Source organism: Sparus aurata, chromosome 17, assembly GCF_900880675.1.
Source record: "Sparus aurata chromosome 17, fSpaAur1.1, whole genome shotgun sequence".
Classification (NCBI taxonomy): Eukaryota; Metazoa; Chordata; class Actinopteri; order Spariformes; family Sparidae; genus Sparus; species Sparus aurata.
In genome coordinates, this window is record NC_044203.1 from 18,835,702 (window position 1) to 18,863,443 (window position 27,742).

The 27,742-nt window shown below is 40.7% G+C and overlaps 3 protein-coding genes across 6 annotated transcripts in view; 2 read left to right on the plus strand and 1 right to left on the minus strand.

Annotated features, from left to right (window-relative positions):
* The window catches only part of kcnn4 (potassium intermediate/small conductance calcium-activated channel, subfamily N, member 4), a 25,443-nt gene extending 12,892 nt beyond the window's left edge, over positions 1 to 12,551 (plus strand). The window contains exons 4-10 of one of the 2 annotated variants that reach the window (XM_030393351.1): positions 2,222 to 2,357; positions 4,589 to 4,606; positions 5,091 to 5,201; positions 8,421 to 8,542; positions 9,544 to 9,613; positions 10,599 to 10,765; positions 10,894 to 12,551. In XM_030393351.1, coding sequence (XP_030249211.1) covers positions 2,222 to 2,357; positions 4,589 to 4,606; positions 5,091 to 5,201; positions 8,421 to 8,542; positions 9,544 to 9,613; positions 10,599 to 10,765; positions 10,894 to 10,897 — 628 coding nt within the window. In that variant the 3' untranslated portion in view covers positions 10,898 to 12,551. The remainder of the gene's footprint in view (positions 1 to 2,221; positions 2,358 to 4,588; positions 4,607 to 5,090; positions 5,202 to 8,420; positions 8,543 to 9,543; positions 9,614 to 10,598; positions 10,766 to 10,893) is intronic. The other variant, XM_030393352.1, reaches the window with a different exon arrangement.
* On the minus strand, positions 11,894 to 17,836 carry LOC115567096 (zinc finger protein 16). 2 transcript variants are annotated; one of them, XM_030393341.1, is made up of 2 exons: positions 17,704 to 17,836; positions 11,894 to 14,611 (listed from the first exon to the last, which is right to left on the minus strand). In XM_030393341.1, the coding sequence occupies exon 2, from the start codon at positions 14,578 to 14,580 to the stop codon at positions 12,685 to 12,687; it is 1,896 nt and encodes a 631-aa protein (XP_030249201.1). In that variant the 5' UTR covers positions 14,581 to 14,611; positions 17,704 to 17,836; the 3' UTR covers positions 11,894 to 12,684. The 2 variants fall into 2 exon arrangements, with proteins under 2 accessions (XP_030249201.1, XP_030249200.1); XM_030393340.1 differs by lacking the exon at positions 17,704 to 17,836 and adding an exon at positions 16,550 to 16,954.
* On the plus strand, positions 17,779 to 27,607 carry smg9 (SMG9 nonsense mediated mRNA decay factor). 2 transcript variants are annotated; one of them, XM_030393348.1, is made up of 13 exons: positions 17,779 to 17,946; positions 18,088 to 18,162; positions 18,572 to 18,806; positions 18,947 to 19,044; positions 19,138 to 19,250; positions 20,303 to 20,468; positions 20,616 to 20,711; positions 20,818 to 20,903; positions 22,083 to 22,189; positions 22,288 to 22,395; positions 22,604 to 22,729; positions 22,832 to 22,976; positions 27,083 to 27,607. In XM_030393348.1, the coding sequence occupies exons 1-13, from the start codon at positions 17,800 to 17,802 to the stop codon at positions 27,159 to 27,161; spliced, it is 1,581 nt and encodes a 526-aa protein (XP_030249208.1). In that variant the 5' UTR covers positions 17,779 to 17,799; the 3' UTR covers positions 27,162 to 27,607. The 2 variants fall into 2 exon arrangements, with proteins under 2 accessions (XP_030249208.1, XP_030249210.1); XM_030393350.1 differs by having other exon boundaries at positions 17,800 to 17,946; positions 20,357 to 20,468.
* Positions 27,608 to 27,742: the final 135 nt, after the last annotated feature.

Below are 27,742 nucleotides of genomic sequence, written 5' to 3' on the forward strand. Positions count from 1 at the left end.
TGATAATCATGATATTCTGTTGTGTTACTCTAACAAATTGCCCTGTAACGTGAGCCAACTAAACATCAGCCTTATCCTCCGCAGTCTGTTTCAACAGCGTGAGGTCATTTGTAAATTTGAACCCCGATGGGAGGTTTTGCCTTCAGTTTCACATGCGCCCGTCTTGTATGTTTTGATTTGTCAGAGATAATAAAAGAGCTCATGATTGATGGCTGATAAGCCTACCAAACCTTTTAACACTGAACTGTTACCCCAAGCGTTTTCTGTATTGGTTACCACATCCAGGAGACAAACACCCACAGACTGTATGACCTCTTTGTGTGGTTTCTGCCATGTGTACACAGACCCGTGCCATATAATGTTTTTACAAGTGTACACCCATACTCCCTTCCTTTCTTCCTCTCTACTGTAAGCATCAGCTCAGATAACACAGTTTGAGTAACAGACAACACCTTTGTCAAACTCAGACTGTAGATCAATAGGTGGGGTTTAGACATCAGGTAAATTCTTTGCTGTTTGTTGCAGGTCCCAAAGGAGGGTTAGGGTAGGGAACTGATATATAACTGGAATCATATGAATGTTCCTGGAAAGGACTGTGTAATTTGGTACTAATCACAGTGAATCAATACACTTCCAATTACTTCATTCCAGTTAATGGCCAGGGTAATCTACAGAGTCTTTAAGCCAGTGCACAGTGGGTCAGTTGCACGACACATGGCAGAAACCACACACAGAGGTCATACAGTCTGTGGGTGTTTGTCTCCTGGATGTGGCAACCAAAATGTGAAAATTAAAATGTGATGGGTGTGATGATGGCAAGGTATGGTATGCCATCTATTAAATAATAGATTAGAAGATAACATTGTGTTCATATTAGGTGTCTGCAGGAATGTTTCATGGTAAAATTGGGTGGTCCACAGGATTTATGAATCAGTGTATAGACGTACTTTGATTAGTCAGGTGTGCCATTTTCAAAATTTACCAATAAACATGTATGTTGATCAATCCACTGATTTTCCCCCAAATCTTACAATATTAATTTCATATGCCAAGACACTCGATTGTATCCATCACTCAGTTCTATATATGGGAATAATGTTTCCACCCAACTGTTAATTAATTAATATTTAAAGGACTAGTGTGTAGTATTTACTGGCATCTAGAGGTAAGGTTGCGGATTGCCACCAACTGACCTCCTGCATCACCTCCCCCTCCCCTTCCAAGTGTGTTAGAGAAGCTACGGTGGCCAACAAAAACTGTCTTTAATTTTTTATTTATCTGCAGCTGAGAAAATGATAGTGGAAATCTGGAGGGGCATTGGACTAATATTTTCAAGGTATCACAACATAAATGATCAGCTAGCTAATGTTAGCATCCAACCACTTCCTAGCTAACATTACTGTTTGATTACCTCCTGTATGTTTCACTCCCATGTTTAAAAACATTTGTTCAAGATGTGTGTTGATATTTCTGAATCAATGTATGTCTTTCGTATGGCATCATGTAACACTATCAAATGGTACTGTGGGCTAGGATGTGGTAGAAGGCTAACGTTGGCTGTTGTATAACAGAACAGCTATAATGGCTTATCAAATATGTTGTCTTGCCTTGAAATACTGTCTGATGTCCATCTGGATTTTTTTATTTATCATTGTTTTAGGTGCTAATCAATCATTGCAACCTGGACCCCAGCAGTACCACTTTTGAGCTTCCCACTCTGAGGAAAATGACCACCATGTGGATATGGTCTGTTGGTCCTCCTGTATCCTGTTTGGGCCTTAAATGTGGCTTAAATAAAGACGTTTTTTTTTTTACCCTGATGCATATGCATTGCCTCTGTTTAACTCTATAATAAATACAGAATTATATAGTTATTTCAAGGAAATGTCTCAGGACATTACAAGGAAATTCCAGACCCCTAAAATTAAATGTTACAGGCATCCGGTTATTAAGTTGAACATGACCATATATATATATAAATTGTTATATATATATACATATGTGTATATATATATATATATATATATATATATATATATATATATATATATATATATATATATAGAGAGAGAGAGAGAGAGAGAGAGAGAGAGAGAGAGAGAGAGAGAGAAAGCTAAGATGGATGGTTGGGGTTATGTAAAATATGGACTTCGGTGGTATCCAAATGCATTGAACATTTAATGTTACGACACAGTCTCAGTCCTGCTTTGCCTCCCCGCAGGAAGACCACGCAACCGACCGGCCACATGGACACGGCCCTCTGGCTCATAGCCATCACCTTCCTCACAGTAGGCTATGGTGATGTGTCGCCTTGCACCACCTGTGGCAAGGCTGTGTGTCTCTTCACTGGAGTCATGGTAACTAGATCTGTTTGCTTGTTGAGAAAATATCATTCTAAAGAAGCTGAAGATTTCGTGCTCTTTTTGAAATTCATAATGACATTCAAAGGTTTCAAAACAATTTTGTGCAGCCACTAAAGAAATTGCATGCAACTGGGTGCATGATGAAAAATATGAAACACACAATACTTCATGTTGTTTCATTTCAAGCGGTTGTTTTGCAACTTTGACCTCCAGCAGACAAAGACTTAAAGTCTTATCTTTGTTTCACTTCCGTATTTGTTGTTAACTTGATAAGGCGCTAAAACAAAATGTTCTGTTGCTGTTTGTTCATTTCCATTTTATTTCGTTTTGCTGTGTCGTTTCTGTACTGGTCAGTCTTTCCCATATCTATACTTTTTATTAAATTTCTGCTCTGTTCCATTCAGCTCCTTTCCTCCTCTGTCTTCTGCTCTTTTCCACTCCCATTTTGGTCTCCATATTAATTTCTATGCTGTTCTGCTTTGTTCCATTTTATTGCCTTCTGCTCTGCTTCATATTGTTCTGCTCTGTATTGTTCCACATCATCCTCTCTGGTTTGTTTCATTCCCTCCCATTTATGTTCTGTTCCATTGCAGCAACAATTTCCCCCATTTTTCCTATTTAGTTTTTCCCATTTCATATCAGGTCAGTTCAGTTTGGTTCACTTGTCTCCTGTTTGCTTTCTATCCCAGCTTATTCGGCACTATTCTGACACATTGGACCCCTTTTGCCTGCCGACACACCCTAGCGGCACTGACAGACACGAGGGCCTTCATTCCCTCGTGTGTGTGATTTAGATCACAGCTGTAAATTAAGGCCCTTGGCAGTACCAGGCACTCACATGAAAAGATTGAGGGAGGGGAACCGTCAGCATCCACATGAAACATCTGTATGGAGCGTCATGTCTCTGCTGAGTGACGACATTGTTTTTGCTGTGCTCACTGACTTCTCTCCTGGTCACACCTTGTGGAGATGATGTAAAACACCTCACACTAGATGTTCAATTTGACTTAATTGTTTATTTAATCATGGAATGAAAGAAGGAAATTTAAGAAAGAAACAAAGCCCCTTCAAATTGTTAGATTTTCCCCCTATTATAGTAAGATTATTGCAGTTTTTGAAGTAATGCAAAGAAGTGACAAGGTTTAGACCTGTCTAGGGGGCAACATGAAGCCCACGGGCCAATGGCTGCCTTCAGCGAGCACATGAGTCGCCTTAAACCTAGCCAGTTTCCTTATAGGCCTACATAAAGCCTATTGAATTTAGTGTTTCCCACACATATATTTACTTGTGCAAGCTCATTTGAATGTTTTATTCTTTTTTTTTTTTTTATCTCTTAACCATCCAAGAGATGGATGCCATCCGCTAACGATTAACTTGTAACAATCTGCTCACGCTCTTCCCCTCTTGTCCACCGTCAATCACACAAGCTCTGCAGAAGAAAGAGAGAGAGACAGGTTCTGGTGTTGCATCCTTTCTGTAAACACACTGATTGTGAAGCGACATGTCCTATTTAACGAGACCTACTTATGCTGCTGTTTCGAAAGTGCTTCGAGATAAGAGATTGAGATAAAACACAAAAAGTCACAGTAAAATAAGAATACAATAATAATTCACTGAGAGCAAGGAGTGGCAGTGTGTTTGAATTGGTTGACTGCCTCACCTCTGCTGTGGTAAATTCTGGTACAAGTAGATAAGAGTTCACGCAGTGTTTCTGGATGTGGGCACGAGTCCGGTTCAGACACCTCTGTGACAGAGTGGAAAACAATCTTTTCCGCTCTCTCTTTCTCCATCTGCCTTGTTTTTATAAGCTTCCCCCCCTTATAAGGGAAAACTTTCCACCATATCCATTTTTAGGTGGTTTATTGCCTTTGGCACCACTGCAACAGGAGGGTGTGCCAACCTGTGCCAGTGATTTGGAAAAAAATAAATTTCCTTCTCCCATCAGGGCAGCTCTGGGAGCCGGTCACTGGGTCTCTCTCACACCTGTAATATGGCTGAGAGCACTCACTTCTGCTTCACTCCAGCCGTAACTCAATTTGCAGCTGTGTTCAGGGGTTGACAACGCTGTTTGCATGCCATCACTTAGTGTGGATGGATCCAATGAAAGAGCGCCTCCCAGGTTTCTCTGACGGTGTAATGATAGATATTCTGTTGCTGTTGAAGTGAAGTGTAAATTCAAACCTCCGGTTTCATCTCTTCTTATTTCTCTTTGTTTCTAATGCAAGCTAAAGAGAGAAAAACAGGTAAAAACTGGTGATCTTATATCATTATCCGGGCTGAATGTGAAATCAGTACAGTGTTTTGTTTGTGTTTCGTCTCTTTCTGTGGATGTGATTCGCTCTGCGGGCCCTCTGAATCTTCACCATTCTTCTGCATTTCAGTGTCCAGCAATAGCACAACAGTATTCTCAGAGGAAAACCAGCACTATAGCAGTGCCACAGAGGTCTGTGTTTAACCATTGAACCCTCTGAGTAAATATAACTTTGATTTATTGGACGAGACCATATGAGGTATGAAGATCAACATTCAGTTTTCTGAATAAGTGCCTTCCCTTGAGGGGAATGGCAGAGCAAAACACATAAGACAAATTCAGGCTGTAAAGGTTAACATCAGTTTCTTTGGAGTCCTGCTTTGAATTCAGGATCAATGTCCAGCGTTCATACAATTATTGAGAAAATGGTGAATATTTTAGTAACTTTGCCAACTTCTGTGTGTGTTGGGTTGAAGGGTGTAGCCTGCACTGCAATGCTGGTTGCAGTCGTTACCAAGACGCTGGCGTTGAACAAGGGAGAGAAACACGTGCACTTCTTCATGCTCGACATCCAGATCTCCAAAAGGGTAAGAGCAATATTTGTTATTCAGCAAAAGTACATTGTAATTGCATAGTTTGAATTATGAAAACAACGTTCTATGTGTGTAGGGACAACATGGAACATTACTGATTTGTGAATTCTTAATTGCAACAACGTTTATCACCAGAAATTTGACTTTTGGATGTGCGTGCACGGCCATTTCCGCTTGTGATTTTGCTTTTTCTTATCCTTCACATCACTATGACAGGCTCAATCTGATAAGTGTTACACCAAAGGGGATATATTTTCTGCATGTTTTGGCCCATTTATGATAACCCACTGTTTACTTTGCGTGACTAACATTTTGATTAAAAAAAAACAAAGTGAACTTCAAGAAAGCACACTAACATTCTTTTGCAAAGGAAATAACAAATCAAAAGTACGCTATTTAGTATACATTTTTAAAGTACACAGAAGTACAACTTAAAAAGATGAACAACAAAGTGCACTATGTGTACGTCTGATAAAATATACCATTAATGAAGTGTATTTAAGCACACTTTAAGAAAGCATACTTACAGTTTATTACAAAGGATACGTAAATAGTATACTTTATGTAAGTACACTAAATTACTATTCTATTCTAAATTTTTGCATTTTAGTACAGTTTTTAAAAGTATACATGCCTGCAATTTACAGTTTACTTACGAAAAAGTACACTTTTTAGAAGTACACTAAAATACCTCTTTCGAGTATTGTTGAATTAGTATATTTGTAAACCCAAGTTCAACTTAAGGACATTAAATGTACATTTTAAATATATTAAATCAAGCACAATAAGTAAAAGTATACTTATAATAAGGTTTCTATACCTAAATAATATTATTATTTTCCAGCAGGTGCTAACTCTTGTTTTAATATGTGCTGTCATGTTGCAGATTTCTTTAATGTACCTTCCCTCTCATTTCTGTATGAAACCTGAGGCTTGTTTAAGTTAGGTAATCCATCACAACGAGCAGCATGTCTGTGTTTATTGTTGTCACAGTCGCTGGAACATTGCGTGGTGGTGCAGCTGTAAGTGCAGAAGGATTTGAACAGCCTGCACTACATTGGCAGACAACAATGACATAACTCCATAAAAGATCTAAAGCACTTCGGTCTGCTTTGGAAAATGCAGTTATTTAAAATGTGTTTGTATTGAAAAGGCCAAAAGATGTAAAATTCTGGTTGTTTAAAAGAAAACCTCCATAAAAGCAGAATTTAGCAATTTTTAGTGGAGGGTTTAAAGGGTCACTACAACACTTTTACACACAAGAGTGTCTACAGGCCTTGGGGAGTACTACTGCATATGTGGAAAAAGAAGTATAAAGCCTTTATTTGCTCCAGAGGAAGCTGGTTGTAATCTGATAAATTGCCTCCTGTGATATCACTCATCAGCTTAGTTGCATTGTGGGTAATGTAGGCACCAGTTTTGAAAACAAATGATCAAATTTGGTACAGCATAGGCAGAGATATTACCTTTTTCATTCCATGCATTCTGTCCTTTTTCAAAACCTGGTGCCTACTTTACCACTGGAGGCAGGTTAGAAATAAAAAATAGTCCCCACATGAAACTGCTCACAACAATGTCTGTGAATCATCCTAAGTTACTGAGTCATATTTTCTGGAAAGAGACATTGCTGTTGAGTTTTTTAAAATCTAGCTTTGAGCACTACAAGCCGAGTGCCATCTAGTTCCATTATATTAATGAGGTGGCCGACATCTCTACAGCTGATATCTCCAAAACTCAAAAACAATTTAGATTGAAGAATAGGACTAAAGTTAACAGAAAAAATGTGAATTTTAGAACTATTTAACTTTTTGGGTCCCTTAAAGCATCAACAGCTCAATATATAGTGTTTTTCAGCCTGTTTTGAGCCACATTCATTTTTGGGACAGCATATATCAAATAATCAAATAAAATTCCCTCTATGAACACTGAGTAAACAGTCATCTGCCCCCCCTTCCTCCCGAGATTACTGCCGTGTAGCGGGACAAATAAGAGCGATGACAAAGCGGATGGAGCTGTCAGGATGGAAGCGTCACTACTTTCCATGTCGCATGCATGTTTTGGTTTTGGAGTCTTATTAAGTATATGTTTTTCCTTAAATAAGAGACACCAGAGGGATGGGATGGTGTGGGAAAAGAGGAGGGAGATGAGGCCTCGCCAAACCTCTTTATAGCATTTTCAAGGCGTCAAAAAGAGGAAATCATCTGATCTCTGTCAGGAAAGAAACTTGTGTCAGTTCAGGACGGTGCAGCGACGGGCAGGAAACTGGTTGAGCTTTATCCGCGCGTGTGTTTGTGTGTTTGTGAGTGTGTGTGTGTGTGTGTGTGTGTGTGTGGAAGTGACTTGCTGGGGGACTTGCTCTGTTTGTAGAGTTGGCCAGGATTCAACTGTTTGTTTATTGGAGGGAAGAAGGAGGTGTCGGATAAATAAAAGCTCGCAATGAGAAGTTGTCGTAAAGCCAGAGAAGTGTCTCAGTATTATACATTAATGAGTAATGACTGATGGAGCTCAGTTTGTGCCTGTGTGCAGTGCTAGAGCTGCTCACCAAACTGTAAAGCGCAGCCTGTCTGCGGTAGGTGCACCGCTTTGGAGGATACAACCATTTCCTCTCTCCCGGTGGCTGCATCCTGTCGCTAGGTGCATCTTTGAGCCTCACTTGATGCTTGATGTGTGCGTGTGTGTGTGTGTGTTTGTGTGTGTTTATGTGCGTGCAATCTTCCGAGCAGATTTACACTGATGGGAACAAGGGAAGACATCTGGATGCGGACACTGACAGCCTCTATTAATAACCCCTCACAACAGGGCCAGAGTGACATCATCACGGGGCAGTTACAGTGATTTGTGCAGGAAGACAAACAGACACGAATAGAATCAAAGAGAAAAGTGCAAAAAGGTGATATTGGAGAAATCCTGCAGTGTGTAAACAACAGGTTCCAGTGTGAGTGGCTCGTCCTTCAGCATCTCTGTGAAAATAAGACCTTCAGAGTTCGGTTTTATCTGAAATAAGCATCACAGAGCAAGAGGTCTGAACAGGAAAGACTATCTGGATTTAATCAGCTGGCTTGGATGGCTCATGCTTTTATTTCCTGTACTAACACAATCAATCACCAGCTTGGTGTGTTTCGCAACCTTGTGTGACTTTATCCTGACACCATTTCAGCTCCTGGAACCTCTAGTTTGCCCAATCGATTCTGAATTTTTCCATCTCTTCACCAGATTCGCCACGCCGCTGCTAACGTGCTAAGGGAATGCTGGCTCCTGCATCGCGCAAACCTGACGAAGGGCAACGGCGGTGAGCACCGGAGACACCAGAGGTGCCTTCTGGAAGCCATCAGAGTGTGAGTTTGCAACAAACGATACCTTCAGGCGGGACGTCTGTGTGTGCTGGGTCTGGGCGAGGGATGTTGAGTGGGTGTTGGTTTGCTTGCCTTACATGTGTATTTTACAGGTTGTTAACTTAGTGTCAACATGCTTAACCACAGAGTCACAGTTTTTAATGACCAATTTAGATTACTAATTAGACTGTGGCCTGTTTTATGTGGGCAGGGCATGTGTGAGCAAGAGTCCACCCTTTTATTATACAGAATTCAAGCGGAAGTTCTGAGAGAGGGTGGCAAACAACTTTACACAAACCGTCTTATCTTTTTCTGAGACGTTCATAAAGAAAAAGAACATGGAAAAGTGGCATTTTTCCATTTGAGTTGAGTCTTATCAGCGAGCCCTAGCTTCTCTGAAAGAACAACCATATTGCACAAGACAGGAAGTCCAGAAGTGTGATTGTACGCTTCATTATCCTGACAACAGGATTATGTGTGCGAGTGTGTGTTAGCCTGGGTGGAAGGGTTGTACTTCCTGCTCCACGCCGACCACAGCCACTATAAATAAATACAGTGTGGAAAGTCCGAGCGGGAGGGTCCTCCACACCTTGGGATTAAGAACAGCACACTGTAATGAGACCATCACTCCATCACTGCTGGCTGCCTGATTGAGATATCGGTTTCCAGATGTCTCTTTTGGTGCTTTCAAGATACTAAATTTAGAGCGTTTTCCACCTTTATACGTCAAAGACCTTCAAGCACTGTTTTATAGCTATTTAACAAACACAGCATGGCTCCTGCATGTTGAGTAGTGGAATACTTGTAAGTTAGCATATTCCTCCACAGATCAGGGGTTATGTATTGTGCCAGGACTGTTCCATTTGTCCCAAAATAGGATGCTTCATTTGTAGATTTTACACATAGTAACATGTTACCTTATTTATATAAATGGTCTGAACCTCTATACGTCTCAGTGCAACATTTGGAGTGGCACAATTAAAATACTCTTCTTCTCCCTGCAGATTTCGGCATTTACGTCTCAAACAAAGGAAACTGAGAGATTACGTCAGTGAGATGGTGGACCTCCCCAAGGTAAACGAGACAGCTGTTGCTAGAAGGTTGTGTATATGTTCCATTGGAAAGATTACAAAGATCTCCTTAAAAACGCTCACTACTTACATAGACTATTACGCAGTATTTTACAGGCTGCTGTTTATCGCTAGGTGTTCAGACACATTAAATGCTTGTTAAAAAAATCTCCATAAAAAAGTCTGAGGATTCATTTGTGTCAGGAATTCGTAGGCCCAGGTAGGTTTTCCATGTGGAATAAACCCAAGGTATAAACACATTAACCCAGCGACAGGCACGAACGTGTGGTTTGTGCACTTCAGAACGCACTTTCCTGATCAATTTATATGGAAAACAAGCCCCGTTTTTCCAGCCTACAAGTGTAGGCGCTTGGTTGGACGGAGAAGGGTAAACCATGTCAGCATCACTGTGCAGTTAGTTAGTTACTGTCTGCAGACTGAACATGCAGCTCTCTCTCTTACTCAACCCCAGCCACAATGAGCACAGAGATTTGTTGCAATTGGCATATTTTAAAAAGAAATGAAGTGGTTGCAATAAAGGGGTTGCAAAATGTAGTGGCACAGTTTCTAAGTTTGGAACACGGTGGTGGTTTTGACTCTGGCCCGCTCAGTTGACTTAAAACTGTCAAATATGCACAATATATCGTTCTGTCAGTTAGTAAGAGACTGGACTGACTTTTAAAATGGGTTTGTACAGATTCCATCACTTTTAGACAGACCTATGGCTGTATTTGACCCCCTAAATATTTAAAAAGGGGCAATACAGAAGAATTGTAGTTCAAAACAAAACAAAAACTCAAATTATAAATAGAATGTGATGAAGCTAATCGTGGCTACAGTCATCGATGTATAAATATAATACAATTAGCAGCACTTCGCAGTCGCCCTGGAGATATGCTGCCCCTATTTGTTGGGAGTATGAATTTGACATGTGGCCAATTCTTACATAATGCACATTGAAAAACAGTTCTGCATTGTGATTCCAACAGATGCAGATGATCATGTGCGACCTCAGTGCCAATTGGAACAATTCCTACCGGGAGCTGGAGCAGCGCATCCTCTCCATGGAGCAGAAGCTGGATGAGCTGAGTCGCTGCTTCCAACAGACGTCTGAGCTGCTGTCTCATGTCCTGCGTCACCGCAACCCAGAGATCAGGTAAACAACGCTTACAGCTCCCAGTGCGCAGAACTGCTGACAACACAGCGCAGGATGTGGTATGTAAGCCGGGCTGGAGCGCGCCTGCTAAGGAGAATAACTCATTTCTTTGTCGTTTATTGTTGCAGGTGACATGGCTAAATACACAAATTGTCTTCAGCATTTTCATCTACAGTATCCATGAAAGTGAGACGGTAAATCCTCTCCACCCAGAGCTGCTCCAGACTCTTAACATGCTGAACCACTTGGAGGACTGGCATACCTACTAAAGATCTCATCTTCTGGCCCTGTGCTGACTGAGTGCACTGCACAATGACTCATAGCTGTAAAACTATACAGATAAAATAAGACTTCTATTCACTGTGGGGGAATCACAGTGCATTCTGAGAAATCTGTTGTGTTTTCAGCAGCTGTATTTTGTGATAATGCACAAAGAACTGAATTCATGTCAAACAGGGAGTGTGGAGAGCCTCGTAATCCACACCGCCAAAAGGCCAGTCCAAGGCTCGCTATAGTAACTTAACCGCCATTTGTAAGGTTTCATTGATGGACTCCTGTCACTGCCTTATTCCTGTGGAATAAGATTATATTTTTACAGCTTAAATTTATTTTGAATTCCTTGCAATGTTTTAGTGTAAGTGCCTAATCAGTTTTGTAAAAAAAAAAAAAAAAAAAAAATGAGGAAAAAAAGTCTTCTTCATCAGCAGACAGTTTAATAGTTACCAAGCTGGTTGTTGTTCCCAAACTGGCTTGTTATATAGAATTCAATATCTAACAACTCATATTTGTCCTGACTTTCTCTTTTGTTGATTCTGGCAGCCCCTTTGACAAAAGTACTTTTAGTGGCGTACCACCAGAATACAAAGCAGACGTTCCTCAAACTCATCAATTCATCCTCAGCACGCTGCCTTAAAAGTAATTACAATTTTATCTATCCAACCTGGAAAAGTCAGAATCCTACTCAGTGACAGGCATTAGGAATAACTATAACAATTATGCAGAAACTAACATCTTCTCACTGATGGTCTAGTTTGAAATTGAGTTTCATAACCAGCTGAAAGTTCCTTGTAGTACGTTTAAAGAAATGTGTTTTGAAGCCCAACCAAGAAAAACTAACTAAACGTCAAATCAAGTATTGCTGGAAGAAACCTTTATTTCAAAGTTTAGATTTGTGGGATTTTAAGGGATGTCAACTGAAACTCATAGATGAATGTCTACATATGGGGTCATACTCATCAGTTTACACCTGTTCTGAGAACAGCGAGTATACCTTTCCTTGTAAGCTCATGTTTTAGCAACCCAACAGCTCCATCTGGTGGACAATTAATTAGATTAACCACAACTTGAGGACCCTTAACATTAAAACTTTAAAGATTATATAACAACAATTATATAAAAAAAAAAGTCATATGCTATTTTCAACCTGAATTTCCCAGAACTCTACAATATCTCACAGGAACATAACATTTGAATAAGCTGGATTAAAAACAAGAGGACTCAGAAGCTCCTCTAACCTCACTGCTAAGAATGCACTTTGTGAGAAAAAAATGAGCAAAACTGGACTGGACTCCTTCTCTGGAGGATAAACTGGAGTTTTCACATGATTTAAAATAATTCAATACTGAAAAAAAGGTTCCAAGTGGGTTAATTTTGTACTCTGCTATGTTGTCAAAAGAACTTCTGAGGATCTTGTTTTAACCCTGTTTACTTTGTATCATTTGCACATGGTGAAATCATGTTAACAACCATCCAGGACATACTTATAATTAAAAGCCATTAAAAATGATGTGTGTGTGATCTTCTCACTTGGCAATACACATATTGAACATAACAGTGACGTGTGTGTAACATCCCTTTTGATTGACTGCCTTGTGCGGTGCACAAACCATAGGTGACCCAGGAGATGTGCTGGTGCTTAGTCATTTTGTGGGCTTCTTTAACTGTTTTGTTTTTGTCCTGTTTTGAAGTTGGTGCCATATGTAAGCCGACGGCCTAAAAAAGAGCTGTCCACAGTCACAAGTAAAGGGCATTCTGCATTTTGTCTTAACTTTACGTTTCCGTTTCGGTCCAGGACGGGATTTTTTCCTTGACTTGCCCTTTATGTGCTCGGCTAAGACTTTTGCTCCCGTGAAAGTCTCCCCACAGCTGACACAGATGTAGCTAATGGCCTCCGCATGTTGAACACAGTGACGCAGGAGATGCAGCCGGTGCTTGAAAGCTCGGCCACACTGGCACCGGTGTAAGCGACGGCCTCGGTGGAGGTAGCGGTGGCTGATGATGAGGGAGGACTGCCGCAAGATGGCGCCACATTGCCTGCAAGGGTGAGGGGCCTTGGAGCGCCAGCCTGTGTTCATACGTTTCTTCAGAGCCACATCCTGGCTGTCGTTCTCAAACATTGCCAGAATAGTGGGCGTTGGTGGGGAGGGAGGGACAGGTGCTGCAGTGGTTGGAGTTGTTTCAGTGGCAGTGGGGGCAGAGAAACTGCTGAACGGCTGGTTGTTTGTTTGAGCTAGTGAGCCGGCCATACGTATTGAGGCAGGAGGTCTGCCTCGGCGGGAAGTGAATGGCGAGACAGAGGAAGGGCTGGATTTCACAACAGTTGACAGCAGCCCTGCATTGCTCTGGCCAACATTGAGCTTTCCATTAATGACCTGGTTTACCACATTTGGACTACCAATGGCAGAATGGGCTACTGTGCCATGGACACCTGGTGAAACCTTATTATCTGTCAGCATTGATGGATTGGTAATGATGCACACCTTGGTGCTGACCACTGACGAGTGAACCCTGGTGACATGGTCGAACAGAGTTTTCTCACAGGTGAAAAACGACTTGCATATGTTACATGCGTGTGGCATGGATTCGGAACAAAACAGGTTCAAAGGTGATTGGCTTATTTTGGGACACGGGTGTTGCTGGAACGAGTTCTGGTGAGAGAAAACCTGGCCGCAGACCTCGCAGGAATACAAAGGCATGTAATGTTCATTAAGAGACGCCTCGGTTTTAAAGAGGTTCTTGCACCGTGGACACTGATATTTCACTCGTACACCACTACAGTGCAACAAATGGAGCTTCATAGACCGATATGGCCCATTACCACATGAAGCACACATTGTGGTGTTATCAATAGGAAGGGCTACAACACGGTTTCTAGAGTTTGTATTATTAGCAGAGTCACTGGAATCATCAGTAGAGCTTGAGCCACCGTCTGATTCTAGATCGTCAGGTTTAGAGCATGTCTTATCTTCGTCATCAGAGTCAGAGCTTGTTGAATCCTCTGCCCTGTCACAATCACTGTCAATGCTGACATCTTTATCATCTTCACCCACTGTATACTCCACACTGTTTACTGTCGTCTCAGGTCTCTCAGGCTTCATCTCAATTCTTTGTTGAGGCCTCGTTTCTGACACCGAGTTACGCAGTGCTAGGTTTGTGCTGCGTTGTGCCGTGAGCTGATTGGAAAAGTTGCCGCTGTTCTGACTCTGGTGAATGACCGCAGAAATCAAAGACGGGGCTCCGTGGATTGCCGCTGGAACCACATAATGCGTCTCCGCGTGCTTGTTCAGCTCCCACACATTACTGAAGGCCTGAGGGCACTTTCTGCAGAGGGGCGGCGAGTGTACATTGTCCAGGTGCGTGGAGAGTGATGTCAGGCGTCGGAAAGTGATGTTGCAGATGTTGCAGGTGGCCTGGATATCGTGGCTTTTGTAGTGTGACATCAAGGTTGTGATGTTGCTGAATTTTTTGCCACATTCCCAACATTGTCTTTGTGTGGGCGCGCACCAATCATCATCGCTGCTGGAGTCTTCAGACATAAGGAGCTGGTCAGGGCGAACTCTGGGTGGTCTGCAATTTAAAGCAGATTTGTCAGAATCACCTTAAGAATACAGGTTTTATACAAGCATCACAACACAAGCAACACAGTAGATTGGCTAAGTCTTCATTTTAAGACTTAGCCAATCTACAGTAATTACATGGGTAGTTTAAAGCTACAATAATATGGAAAAATACTGAGAAAGTCAAAACAGTTCCACAATAGGCCAAAACCATTAGAAAGCAATAATTAAACGATAATGGATAATTTGAGAAAAATCTAAATAATGTAAAATACCCTTCAGTTACACAAACCTCCTGAAATATTGCAGTTATGCGACATAATTTAAAAGAAAAAAATAAAATAATTGGAGGTATAATACAAATGTCATGTCAATCATGTCAAATGATTAAGATAATGTGAATGGTAATAAAATACATAATTTAAAACAATTAGAACCGAAGGTTGGGAGGTTTAAGATCAAATTTCTGAAATGGCTAAAGGGTGTAAGAGTGCTGATTTAAATTTGGTGCTGTATGTTGTTTGGACCCAACGTGTAGGACATGTAGCATAAGCCAGCCAGAGGGAAGGGTCTGATAAAGCTAGCTTCCCAGTTATGACATGTAGCTACAAAGATCTCAGTGAGTATCATGTATTTCTTTGAGGGAAGTCCACCCAACCTTATCATATGAAATACAGTGATGTGTATCATAAACATTACTTATTATAAACCTCAGAGTGATGGAGTCCAAAAGTTTGAGAGTTTAAGATATATGACATTACCAAGGTCCAAGACTGACATGAAAACAGCCTTTTTCTACAAAACGACTACTGTATTCCTGCTAAATCTCTGTCTAGCACACTGGATTATCAACTTGATACCTGAAAATACGTTTTCAGGACTTGTATTATTAATTGATTTGCTGACTGAGCAAAACCAATCTCTTCGCATCATATTTGCTTATCTTTTTGAGTCATTTATGGAGCAAAAGTTCAAAACATTCTCTGAAATACCTCGACGACCATTGTTAATAAAAATAATAATTCAATTTAAAACAATTACAACCGTTGGGAGGTTTAAGATCAAATTTCTGAAATGGCTAAAGGGTGTACGAATTTTTGAACACAAATTCATGGTCCCCAGAAGATGAAGCCAACAGACTTTGTTGATCCCCACTCTTCCCCCAGTGGCCCCATGAAGTTCACATTTGCGGCTCTGAGTGAAATATCTCAACAACTATTTCATGGATTTACATTAAAAGTAGCTGCAGACATTAACGCCCCCTAGGATGAATTATACCTCTGGCAACCTCTTGACTCATACTGTAGCACAAACACTGGGTACATATTTCAATTCCACCAGTACTTTGTCTTTATGACTAAATGGCACACCCGCCAGCTTTAGCTGTACTATGTGCTAATTAGCAAATGTTAGCATGCTAACACGCTAACCTAAGAGGGTGGCTGTATGCTGTATTCACTTAAGAATAGCATGTTAGAAAATGTATTTTCCTCACATTCACAGAGTTGCTAGCATGGCTGAAGGCTCCTTTATTGTCGAAGCGGTTGTTGTATTTGACTTTCATCATTGTTGAACCATTTTATTTAAATCCATTTTAGTTAGCTTGTTTTAGGCAAAAATAAGCCTTTTGAGGAAGTCACCACAGGTTTTAGGAAACTATGACAGGTTAATGACTTCCTGACGGTTTGTAGGCGATCTATCAATCAGTTAATCGCAAAAGTAGACAATAAATGAGTTGCAGCTCTAGTGTGGTCAACCTTTTTCTTCACGTACGTTTCATCAGCAGCACGACCCCGTTAGCTCACACTGTACTTTCTCTTTAAAAGAGTTTCCCCACTTTGGACTAACGTTACAGCTCACTTCTGTCGAGACGTCTGTGTTTGACCCATGGGACAAGACATCTCATTATGTTACATTTTCAGCTGAAACGACATTGTAACTCACTTACCTCTGTCCACAAGTAGTTACTGGACCAGGAAACTAATAGCTGAAGTACAGATCGAGGATGAAATAATCCGATTAGTCCAAACTAGAAAGTGATGGTTTCTACAAATCAGTTAGGTCACCGTTCACGTCAGTTACTGTGCGTTACTTGAAAAAAAAAAAAAAATTGCTAGCGTTAGTATTAACTTGTATGTAATGATGGGCTTTCGGCGAATAATACAGCCTCTATGCCGGATTTGTGTCTGAATCCCATCCATCGGTAGATGTGGCGCTTACACAGATATGATTCAGCACGTTACAAAAATAGAAAACCGTTAAAATTTCACATTTGAAGCTACTGTCATTTTGTTGATGGCGTCCACACACCGAGCTCCTCCCATGGCTCCTCCATATCCGTTTTTAACCGGAAGAGCGACGCCTGCATTTCCCAGAATGCATCAGACGTCAAGTTTAATATTCACCCAAACTTCAGGGGAAAACTTCAAAAATACACCGATGAAATTGTATGCAGTAGAATAATTTCATTCAGTGAGAATTTTACGAGTTACATTAAAATTATTTTGGACCACAAATATAACACACTTTGCCTTGAATTATCAACATGCTTTCATATTTTATTAATTTGAAAGTAACTAAAGCTTAACGCTGTACACTCATAATATTTTAACTATTCCTTTAAGAGACCTCAGGTCAGGATGTGACCTGACCTGAATTTACTTTCAAATAAATAAAAAAAAAGGAGCAGCACGAGTAGTACAATATACAAAGTAGCGAAGTTATCAAGAAAAAGATTCAAGTGGCAGAACTATCCATATCATCACGATGTTTCATCACGACTTCATTTACCACGCGAACAAGATGCGTTTGATTGAAGGTACACAGAACTCCAGGCGGGTGGAGTTTCTTAGAACGCGTTGTTATTTGGTGACCGCCCATCAGACGTACTATGACGGTAAATGCCGGTTCTGAATCAAGCGCACTAGCGGAAAGCTAAAGCTAACGTTATTTATGCCTATAGCGTATTGGATTTAAATGCAGCGACGTTGGCACTAAATAACGTTCGACGTTACCGAAAGTAACGGCCATAGCATTGGTTGGTGAGAGCAGATTAGTAGTTTCGAGGACATTTTAGTGAAAGTAATATCAGGCTATATTTACCTCGCCGTGGCTTTGACTCTGCTCCCATCGTTGGCTAACGTTTAGCGTTCTGTTGACATCAGTTTCGCTGCTGAAGTGAATCAGGTGAGCAGATATATGTCAGAGTCCGGCCACAGTCAGCCCGGGATGTACGGGCAGGGCCGCAGGCGGAGGCGACGCCGGGGAGACCGAGATGCTGGACCTCCGGGCCAAAATCTGTCCGGACCCAGTCGGGATCGAGAATACCAACCGAGAGAACGCAGGGTACACACACATAACGTCACTCACACTGATGCAGTCTATGTTGTATTCACTGCTAGGTTAACTATTTTACTCCTGATTAGTACATCTTTTTTTTTCTTTCTTTTTTTTTTTTTTTTTTTTTTTACATATTTATCTGTTCAGGATGGCAGCGAGGATCCACCAGGGCCACTTATTCAGAAGACCCCAATCATTCTTGCAAAACCCCCTGGAGAAAGGGTGAGTTAGTAAGCATGTGTCAGACACCGAGATCTTTTTGTGATCATCCTCATTGAACACGAGCAGTAATAAACAGTCATAATGACATCAGAACATTTTGATGTCTCTAGGCAGTATGAGTAAGTATAATAAGTAAGAATATAAGTTTGACTGCAGTATGGGGAATCAACACCTGGTTGTTTGGCAGCAGTTACATTTCAGTTAATTGATTTGGCAGACACTTATTTCAAAGGCATTCTAAGCTATTTATACATTCACATAAGTTTTTCACGAAACTAGGACACCATTTCCAAATCAAATTGGACACAGTTCACAAGTAATCATCATAGAAAGTAAATCTCGTATATTTTAAGCTCCTCTACAGACCACTTTAGCTATAGACTTGTGCTGTTGTTGGATCTTTTTCAAGGCCAAGCCTTCACAGAATGCACCCGTCGGTGGAGCACCAGTCCTGGAGAAGCCCATCATGCTAATGAAAGCTAGGGACGATGGAGGAAAGCCTGGGACTCCTCCTGAGGCGGCAGCTCAGCCCACTGGTCCTGGACCCTCCAAGATGGAGAAGGAAGGGCAGCGACCTACGCAGCCTGTTTATCAGATCCAAAACAGAGGAATGGGTGCTTCTGCATCGAGCAGTGCTGTGGACCGTGAGTTATTTCAGATCATGCAAAAAGGGCATTTTTTTTCCCACTGTAGATGTCGGTTACAGTGATGTAGACAAAAATTCAATACTTAAAATTCTGTGTGTTTAAAAAATGTAAAATAAATCTTTTCATATGACCTCTAGCCATGGTTGGCCAGTCTAAACTCATCCCTCCTGAGAAGATGAAGCACAGCATCAAGCTAGTGGATGATCAGATGAATTGGTGCGACAGCGCCATGGAGGTGAGTTCATGTTCAGTGAATTTAGTTGATTGCAAGCCATCAAACTAAAGGTTTTGATAATTTTTTTCCAATATACTGTGTGGTGTGTTGCAGTATCTGAGGGACCAGACGGATATGTTGGTGGTGGGAGTCATCGGTCTGCAGGGAGCTGGGAAATCTACGATCATGTCACTGTTATCTGCCAACACTCCTGAGGAAGATCAAAGGTAAGGTTGGTTGTAACATCAACAATAAACTTCTCTGTTATTTCTAGATGATATATTAATTTCCTTTATTAATAAATAATGACAATTTTTTAGAGAAAAAAAGAGTGTTTTAAGAAAAAATCTCTTGTCAGAGGAAGTTTAGGGGGGAAAAGACAGTGTAGAAACAAAAACTGAAGTTGAAACATTAAAGGGATATTCCGGTGTAAGTTTAATCCATGGTCTTACACACCGTGAAACTGTGTTAGACTCCCTTTCGAGAGATCAAGTTTGCAGACCGCTAGCTAACGTAGTTTTAGCATCCTCAGAAACGACCACACGACAACAATACATTGCAGTAAATGGGTCCAAATATAAAACCGCCGTCAAAACGCCACAAATAATGCTCAGAACAGCACCAAACTTCAGCAACATTAGAAACAGGGTCCCAGCACATATTTCGAGGCATCAAACATTTCATATAGTTGCCGTATTTGTCGGAAAAGATAAACAAAATTCACCACCCGAGAAGCCTTCTTTGTTGTGGGGAAGCCCTGTGAGTCGATTACCCACAGTAATGATCATAATTGAACTGTGGAACTCTACTGCACTCGGTAAACGAGTATCGGTGCATGATTCTCGCACTGGAAGGGCAGTGTGAATGGGTCTAGTAACAATGTTAGACCAGTGACGGCAACATAAGTAAAAATGTTATTGAAATTTTTGTCAACAACACATCACCTTTTATTGTAGGATATTATAGAAGAGTAAACATGTGTTTAAAAAGTTCATTCTTACCTTCCAAAGTTTCACATTAAAAGTGACAGTACTCTTTCCGAACACAAGGGGGCAATATTGTTAACCCATCAGCTTCTGCAGAGTGTTCCAGCTAATCCCACATCTAAGTTAATATCAGGTAAGTGTGTGACACTGTACAATGTCCAAAGAAAACCATATTATCAAATACTTACCCCTTTCATGCCTTTGTTAATTGTAGGTGTAATACATTTCTTTTAGCTCACTTAGGAAACCAGGTTTAAGGTTCTCAAAACATTAATTCATTTCATTCATTTTAGACAAGGGGAGGATGGAGGTCATGACGTGTCCTCAGTGTGGATTTTCTTGCACAGGGCTTATGTATTCAGAGCACAGACTCAGGAGATCAAGGAAAGAGGAGGAAACCAGAGCACAGGCATTGATTTCTTCATCACACAGGAGAGAGTCATCTTCTTGGATACACAGGTGAGAATGAAGTATTGTGGATCAATGACAGTTTTTTTTCCATTTGCTGTGAGTGTAAGCTAGTCAGGAACTGTGAATATTTGAAAAGTCGAAACGGATAGAAATAAGTTATGGTTAGACTGCAACATGCCTTTTATGTTTCTTCAGCCAATGCTAAGCCCGTCTATTCTTGACCACCTCATCAACAATGATCGGAAGCTGCCTCCTGAGTACAACCTCCCTCACACATACGTGGAGATGCAGGTCGGTGGCTGGCCATTCATTGTCTGATGGGAGTTTATGTTTTATTTTAATTATTATGTAAATACACATTCACACGTGACCACTCACTTTATAATCTGTTGAACAGTCTCTTCAGATCGCTGCCTTCCTGTTTACGGTGTGCCATGTTGTCATTGTGGTTCAAGACTGGTTCACAGACTTAAACCTCTACAGGTAGGTGCCTGCTTATCTGCAGTGGATCTGTGTTATACTTGGTGCCCGCTTTCAGGAAAGCTGGGAGGGTAACTGGAACGTCCCCTCCTGTTGCAGGAATGTTGAGCATTTCATCTTGTATCTTGAGAGGATATTTGTCTTGTGCTTTTTCATAAACTCAATTATGTTATTCAGTCAGTTGGTCTTGTTGTAAACATATCGGAGCAAAACCAGACATGTTGGGCACGACTGGCTTTTTTTGTTAGCCTAACATGTGCTGACATGAATACATGTGTGAGTATTCATATGTCAGGCCACTTCCTCTGTTCTGAGACATTTATCATCATCCACCTACAATGCAGAACTGAGTTCTCTCCATAGACAGCTTAACAACCAGTCACATCTGGGCTCACCTAGCCCTAGCAAGTCAACGACCCACAGCTGGCCCTAACGACTCCGAAACCCAGAGCTCACACGTGTCCTTGCACAGGGTATAAAAGCCTGCAACTCCCCTCCGGTTAGTTAAGTTAACCGGAAGCATCTAAAGAAGCATCTTGAATGAGAGGTGAAACGTCGTCAAGAAACTGAAACCCATACAGTTGCCTACGATACATCACTTTGATGTACCATGACCTGGATCACTGATAACTTTCATCTTCATCCTAAAATGTTAAACAATGAAGGCTTACAATTTAGAGAAAACAATATTTATTTATTGATTTGGTATTTATTTATTTATTTATTTTTTCAGTTTCAAAAGATGTTTATATGCATGCAAGACTTTCAAGAAATTCAAATTATAAGCAAAAAATTAGCACAAAGAAAAAACAAAGCAACAATCAGAGGACGAAAATATAAAAAAGAAAAGGAAAAATAATGTGAAAGACAATTACATCTGTGTTTTAACAAGAGCATTTTCAAAAACAGATGGAGCTGGTTAACATTTGTCCTGAAGCCGTTCAGTCCGGTCTAGTCCAGACCCTTCCTGCCTGCCAGATAAACATAGTAACAGCAATCAGTCTGTGTTCTGGACTTCTTCAGTTATTGACAGACTGGTGCTGTAGCACAATGGATAGATTTTGATGCACCCTTCCTGATCATAACAGTTTCACAGTGACAATCTCTCTGAAAACATGTGTAATTTTTCAACCTCTAAAAGATATAGCTTCTTTAAAAATGCCATGTCATGTTTGGGGATAGGTTCCTTCAGACCGCTGAGATGCTGAAACCCTCCACACCATCTGCAAGCCATGACAGCGCTGGCTCTTCGGGCAATGACGATGGAGCAGAGTACTATCCTCACATAGGTGACTTTTTGATACGGAAGCAAAGCTAAAAACAAGCTAGCAAGGTTTGATGATGTCAAAATTGAAGTGTCTCTTCTTTAAATTCCTCCCTCATCCAGTGTTCCTCCAGAACAAGGCCAGACGGGATGATTTCTGCCCAAGGAATTTGAAAAACATGCATATGGTTGTGGACAAACTAATGGCCCACTCTCATCTCAAATACAAAGGTTCACAACTACAACAATATACTCTTCACAGATACCCGGTTTATATTTATATATATCTATGGCTGTTTTCAGATGCAGTTTATTGTCTGAAACTGAGTGTAGTTAAAGGCAAATTTGAATGGTTTGGAATTGTTAGTGTTTGGTTAGATTTGATTGTCAAAATTGTCACATGCCACACCTGCACCCATAACATGTGGTTTGTTTTTAGGTACATTATCCATGCTGGACTGCAATATCTTCCCTGGCTTGGGGCAGGACTATCTGACAACGGAAGTCAACATGTTCCTCCTTCCTGTGCAGGAGAATGACGGAGAGGATAATCTGACTAAAGCCGGTAATACATAATTTATCTTCACAGCAAGCAAAACTCTTTTGTCCTCCTTAATATTGTCTTAGATAGGAATTCATCTTTGTGTAATTTTTTTTTTTTTTTTAGGGTCGGGGACGTACCCGCTCTTTTCCCTGCTCCCAGGCTACAGAGGACATCCGGCCTTCTCCACCATGGTTTCAAAACTCCGCAGCCAAATCCTAGCCATGCCTCGCTGTCAGCTGTCACACACCATCCTCACTGAGAAGAACTGGTAAACATCACATTCCTCTCTGCCCGCTTTACATTAATTTCCATACCAGATACGGGAACATTTGCATTTATTTGATTATCTGACAGCTGTGGAACAGAGAGTAGGAGAAAAGGGAAGTTATGTACTGGGAGTGAACAGTGAGGCAATGAGGGGATAACAGAGGACAGGGTGAGTTTATTGATATGCAGGGTGGAGACAGTAAGAATGCTGCTGGATAATGAGCGGCAGGTAGGAACTTGCAGTTCACCTTATAGGGAGACATTCAGAGTTAGTTAGCAGTGACAAGGAGCTGGAGCTACTGCTGTAGAAACCCGTTACTCAACATTGCTTCATTTTAAACTTTGAGGCTGCGTCACTAAAAGAGCAGCAAAACCTCCCTACTTTCCCCTCTTATAAAGGTCTGTTTAAACCAATCACAAGCCCCGTCTGCCATTGTGAACCGTCTCCCTCTCTCTCTGACCTTTTGAGAAAAAAAAAAAAAAAACACAGCCACAAGAATTTGCTGAGAGTTCAGCAACTCTTCCCAGTCTCTCCATCATCCCATCATCTCCCACCAGGTCATTTAGCAACAAGCCCCAAACTGGATGTCCTTCTTGGATGTTTTTGCAAATTGTTCATAACAGCCCAAGTGTTGTTAATGCGGTTGTTGCTGATGTCAACGAGAGAGAGAGAGAGAGAGAGAGAGAGAGAGAGACAGCTGGGAGAGTGAGGAGAGAGGCGAGCGATAAACAAGAGGGAGAATGAAAGTGGAAGTGCATGAAATGTCATGGCGAATGGATAAATCAATAGATCACATTTACTGTAAGTGGCTCTAATGGACCGCTAGTATTACATTACAGGAACAAAGATTTTATTCCAGGAAGAACTGGCAGAGTGGTTTTTATAATGTGGGTCCAGTGAAACATTTTGAAGGAAAAGAGAAAAAGAGAAAAGAAAATTTTTGATTTTACCAGCAGTATATTTTATGCAAGTGTTACCAAATGTATGTTTGAGTACAGTTGAACATACTGATCTACATTTAGTTATATTGCTCCTCTTAACGTAGAAATGTCTGCCTTCTGTTTTAATATAAAGGAACTAGATGGCGCTCAGCTTCTGGCGCTCACTGCGCCAAAAATTGACATTTGAAAAACTCAAGAGAAATCTTTCATTCCAGAACTCCGCTTGTGTTTTTTGATTTTGTTGAAAGGATTAACTGTCCCTTTTAAAAACAATATTCTGCTGGTCATGCAGACTTCTGAAAGGTCAACTCTCTGCATAACTAATTAAAGTGATCTTTTTTTCCACTCTGATTAAGCTTACAATGATCTTAAGTCTAAGCTGATGAGGGTTGCAGACACCCTGGTGAAAGATGATATGCACTTATTTCTGTCTTAAAACTAAATGTCTGCACATCCTGACAAACTCATTTAAAAGCCAAACGTTTCCAGCAAGGAAATCAGGCAGAACCAAGCAATTGCTTCAAGAGAGCATGGCACAACACACGAGACCACAGATCTAAGATCAGGACTCAGCAGTCCACCTACTAAAAGACGAGCACTAGCATGTCCATTTTTTGACCTTTTTGGAAGACAAATGGGGGCAGTACTGGGATTTCTCCCCAGGTAGCTTAGCACCTGGCCACATCTTGGCTCATTTAACCTTAATGACTCATGTGATTATGGGTTTTAGTTTAAGACCCACATGATGGCTGGGTGTGTCAACAACTCACATGAGAGCTCAGCGACTCTCAAGGTGTCCACAGAGGTTGAAATGCCAAGGACTTCACACCAATCCATGAGAAATGAAGAAGCCCTTCAGATGAGTCATCACAAACCTCTTTCATGAGGTTCAGCTAGTCCATTTCCCTTGTGTGTTGTATTCTGGTTCAGTTGAGTCCATCAACCGCACACTCAAAAATCAAGTACACATGGTGTGTGACGGGGAAGACGGTAAGCTTTAGAAGAGTCAAGTATGTGTGAACATGTTTTGGGTACCTGTTGGCAGTGTTGTGCCTGAACGCGTTTAATGAACAATCGTTAATGAACTCGTTCATATTTTGGGCGAACGTGAACTGAACGCACGTATTTCTGCCTGATGAACGTTATTATGAACGCGTTCATTCTGGCGTTTGTGAGCGGCGTGTTCTCACAGTTTAACTTCGTTCAAGACAGTGCCAGATTTCCATCGAGCCTTCCAGGCGAAAAAACACCGTGAACAAGCCTTGATATGTAGCGGAAAAACATCCAATCTGGCTGTTGTTTATAAAAAAAAACACGCTGGACGAGAGGTTTGTGCAACTCGCTTTACTTTCAATCAAAACGAAACTTGACGCATGCGTCATCAATGCGCTAAGCATGGAGGCAAAAACAAATGAAGGCTTCACATCTGTTTTTTATTGTGATGTATCTAAAAAGGAGTGATGTTGTCGGATCTCATTTTTTTGATGCTGCTAACTCTGTCCATTCTCAGAATGGACAAGAAAATAATGCTCTTGAACACATGATGAACTTTGTTATCCAATGCAAAATGTTTTATTGACAAACAAAAATTTGCAAAATCACTACCTAAATTTGCTCATTTTCTCCTGGAACTGAGCTCTTTGCTTAAATCTCTGATTTTGTTAAATAACAAAAAAAGCTAATACCTTACTGAGTCATAATGAAAAGTTTTGCCCTGAAGCCACTCTCTGAACTATCTATTTATTTATTATTTTATTTTTCCCTTTCTTCTTTTTAAAAAATATTTATTTACTTATTTATGTATTATTTTATTTTTTATTTTTAATTTGAACTCTATCCTGTACCACAAACCTGAAACAGCACATTGAACTAAAGCACCCAGCGAGCCTTTCAAGGTATGTGCAAGTGAATAAAAAATCAAAAGACATGGCAATGGCGTGCCAAAACAGATCCTCTACCACCCAAATCATATTAACGGCGTACAGCAGCGGCTCCGCTGTCTTCATCTCCCAGCCACAGCTGGACAACCTGGTTTTGCAGAATATTGTCGAAGAGCTGCAGTTTCAGTGTTAAGACTGATAAAATAATAGCTGTCTGTGGTTCTATATGGGCTGTGGCAATAATTATGAAAAATAATAGCTTGCATCAACATATTGGAAAAAAAAAAAAAGAACTATGAACTAGTTCTTTTTTGGAACTGTGAACTTAGTCCAACATGTTGAATTATGAACTATGAACTGAACTAGTTCATTTTAAAGTTTGTGAACTGAACTTTGAACAATTTCATGTAGAAAGTGAACTTTCCCAACACTGCCTATTAGGGACCTGTCCTGGCATAAACATGGACCGTGTCAGGACCTGTTGTCCTTACGGAGACCAAAGACTGCTCCTAATGCTCCAAACCTTATTTCTTCTGAGGTCTGAGATAAGACAGGAGATGCAATGTGAGATGCGGTTAGGATAAGGTTAGGGTTAGCATGTAAACAATAAAGTCAGGTCAAAGTTAAAATCCGAACAAGGATAGTTGCACAAACCTATGGCTGTGTGTATGGGTGTGTTCATGTGATTTTGCATGCAGTATAAAATTATCAAAGCGGAAGAGGACCCATGTGTAGGTTAAATGTGTGAAACATTTCTACCTTCAGTACAGAAGGTCTTCAGTTTTAATTAGGTGTTGTTTGCTTATTGGATTGTTTGAATAGAACTTATTTGTTGTTGATGTTTGTCATGATTTATACTTTTTCTAATGCAAGCATGAAATGTGAAATGCTTGTTTTCCCTATTCCACTTATCATATGTACTAGAGAAAACCATTTTGTTTCAGGACTCTCGTAGCCCTGAGGCTAAATCAAAACCTGGTTGATGGGAGTTTAGTAAAAAAAAAAAAACGCATCCCATTGAGTAATAAAAGTAACGAACAGGATGTTGAACAAGAACCCACACAGTTCTTGTTTGCTCTCTACGGTGAACATCCGTTAAAAGCAAACTGCAAAAAAAAAACGAGGAAGGTGTATTTTTATTGTGTGTTTCTTAATCCTTTTGTACTGTGTGTTTTGCTTTTATTTATTTCTTTGTATGGACCTTGAGTCTGAAAATAAAGCTTATCTATCTCTATCTATTCAATTCCTGTTCTCTATTAATATTATTATTATTTTTCTTTTACAGGTTTCACTATGCAGCTCGTATCTGGGATGGCGTGAAAAAGTCCTCAGCCCTCTCCGAATACAGCCGCCTGCTCTGTTAACACCTTGCCTTGGTTGCTGTGATGTGCAGCAGCTTTGCAAACTCTTAGGTCCAATAAACGGGCCACAAAAAGAGTGATTTGGCCCTTAGCATGGGGACCATCCTTGGCAATGTACAGGACGGGCGATTGAAAATGGAAGCCCGGTCACAAATGTTGCAGGATGACACTGCCTTCTGTCTAAAGATTTTGGTGGGGAATGAAACCGGAGTCTTGCTGCTCTGCGTGAGAAAGTTGCCTATCCTTGCCCTCAGGTTGTTAACACAGCTGCACCCTGAATGGTAGTGTTGGAAAAGAGAGAAAATTTGATTGTTTAATGACATTAGATGTTGTAAAAGCAGTGCACATATTTTCTGAGAGGAAAATATACCCATCTGTAAATTATCTTTTTTATTTCCTTTAGAATATTAATAAAAAGAGTAACCGTCAATTACTCAAATCAAAAGAAACAAGTGCAAAGATCTTATGTGAAGTTCTTAAAGGGTTTTCCATTGTGCAGGTTTGTTGCACTCTTCCCTTTGCAGGCGAAGGATACTGTCTGTCTCCACTGGTGTACTGTGTAATACTATATCCTTTTACAAATT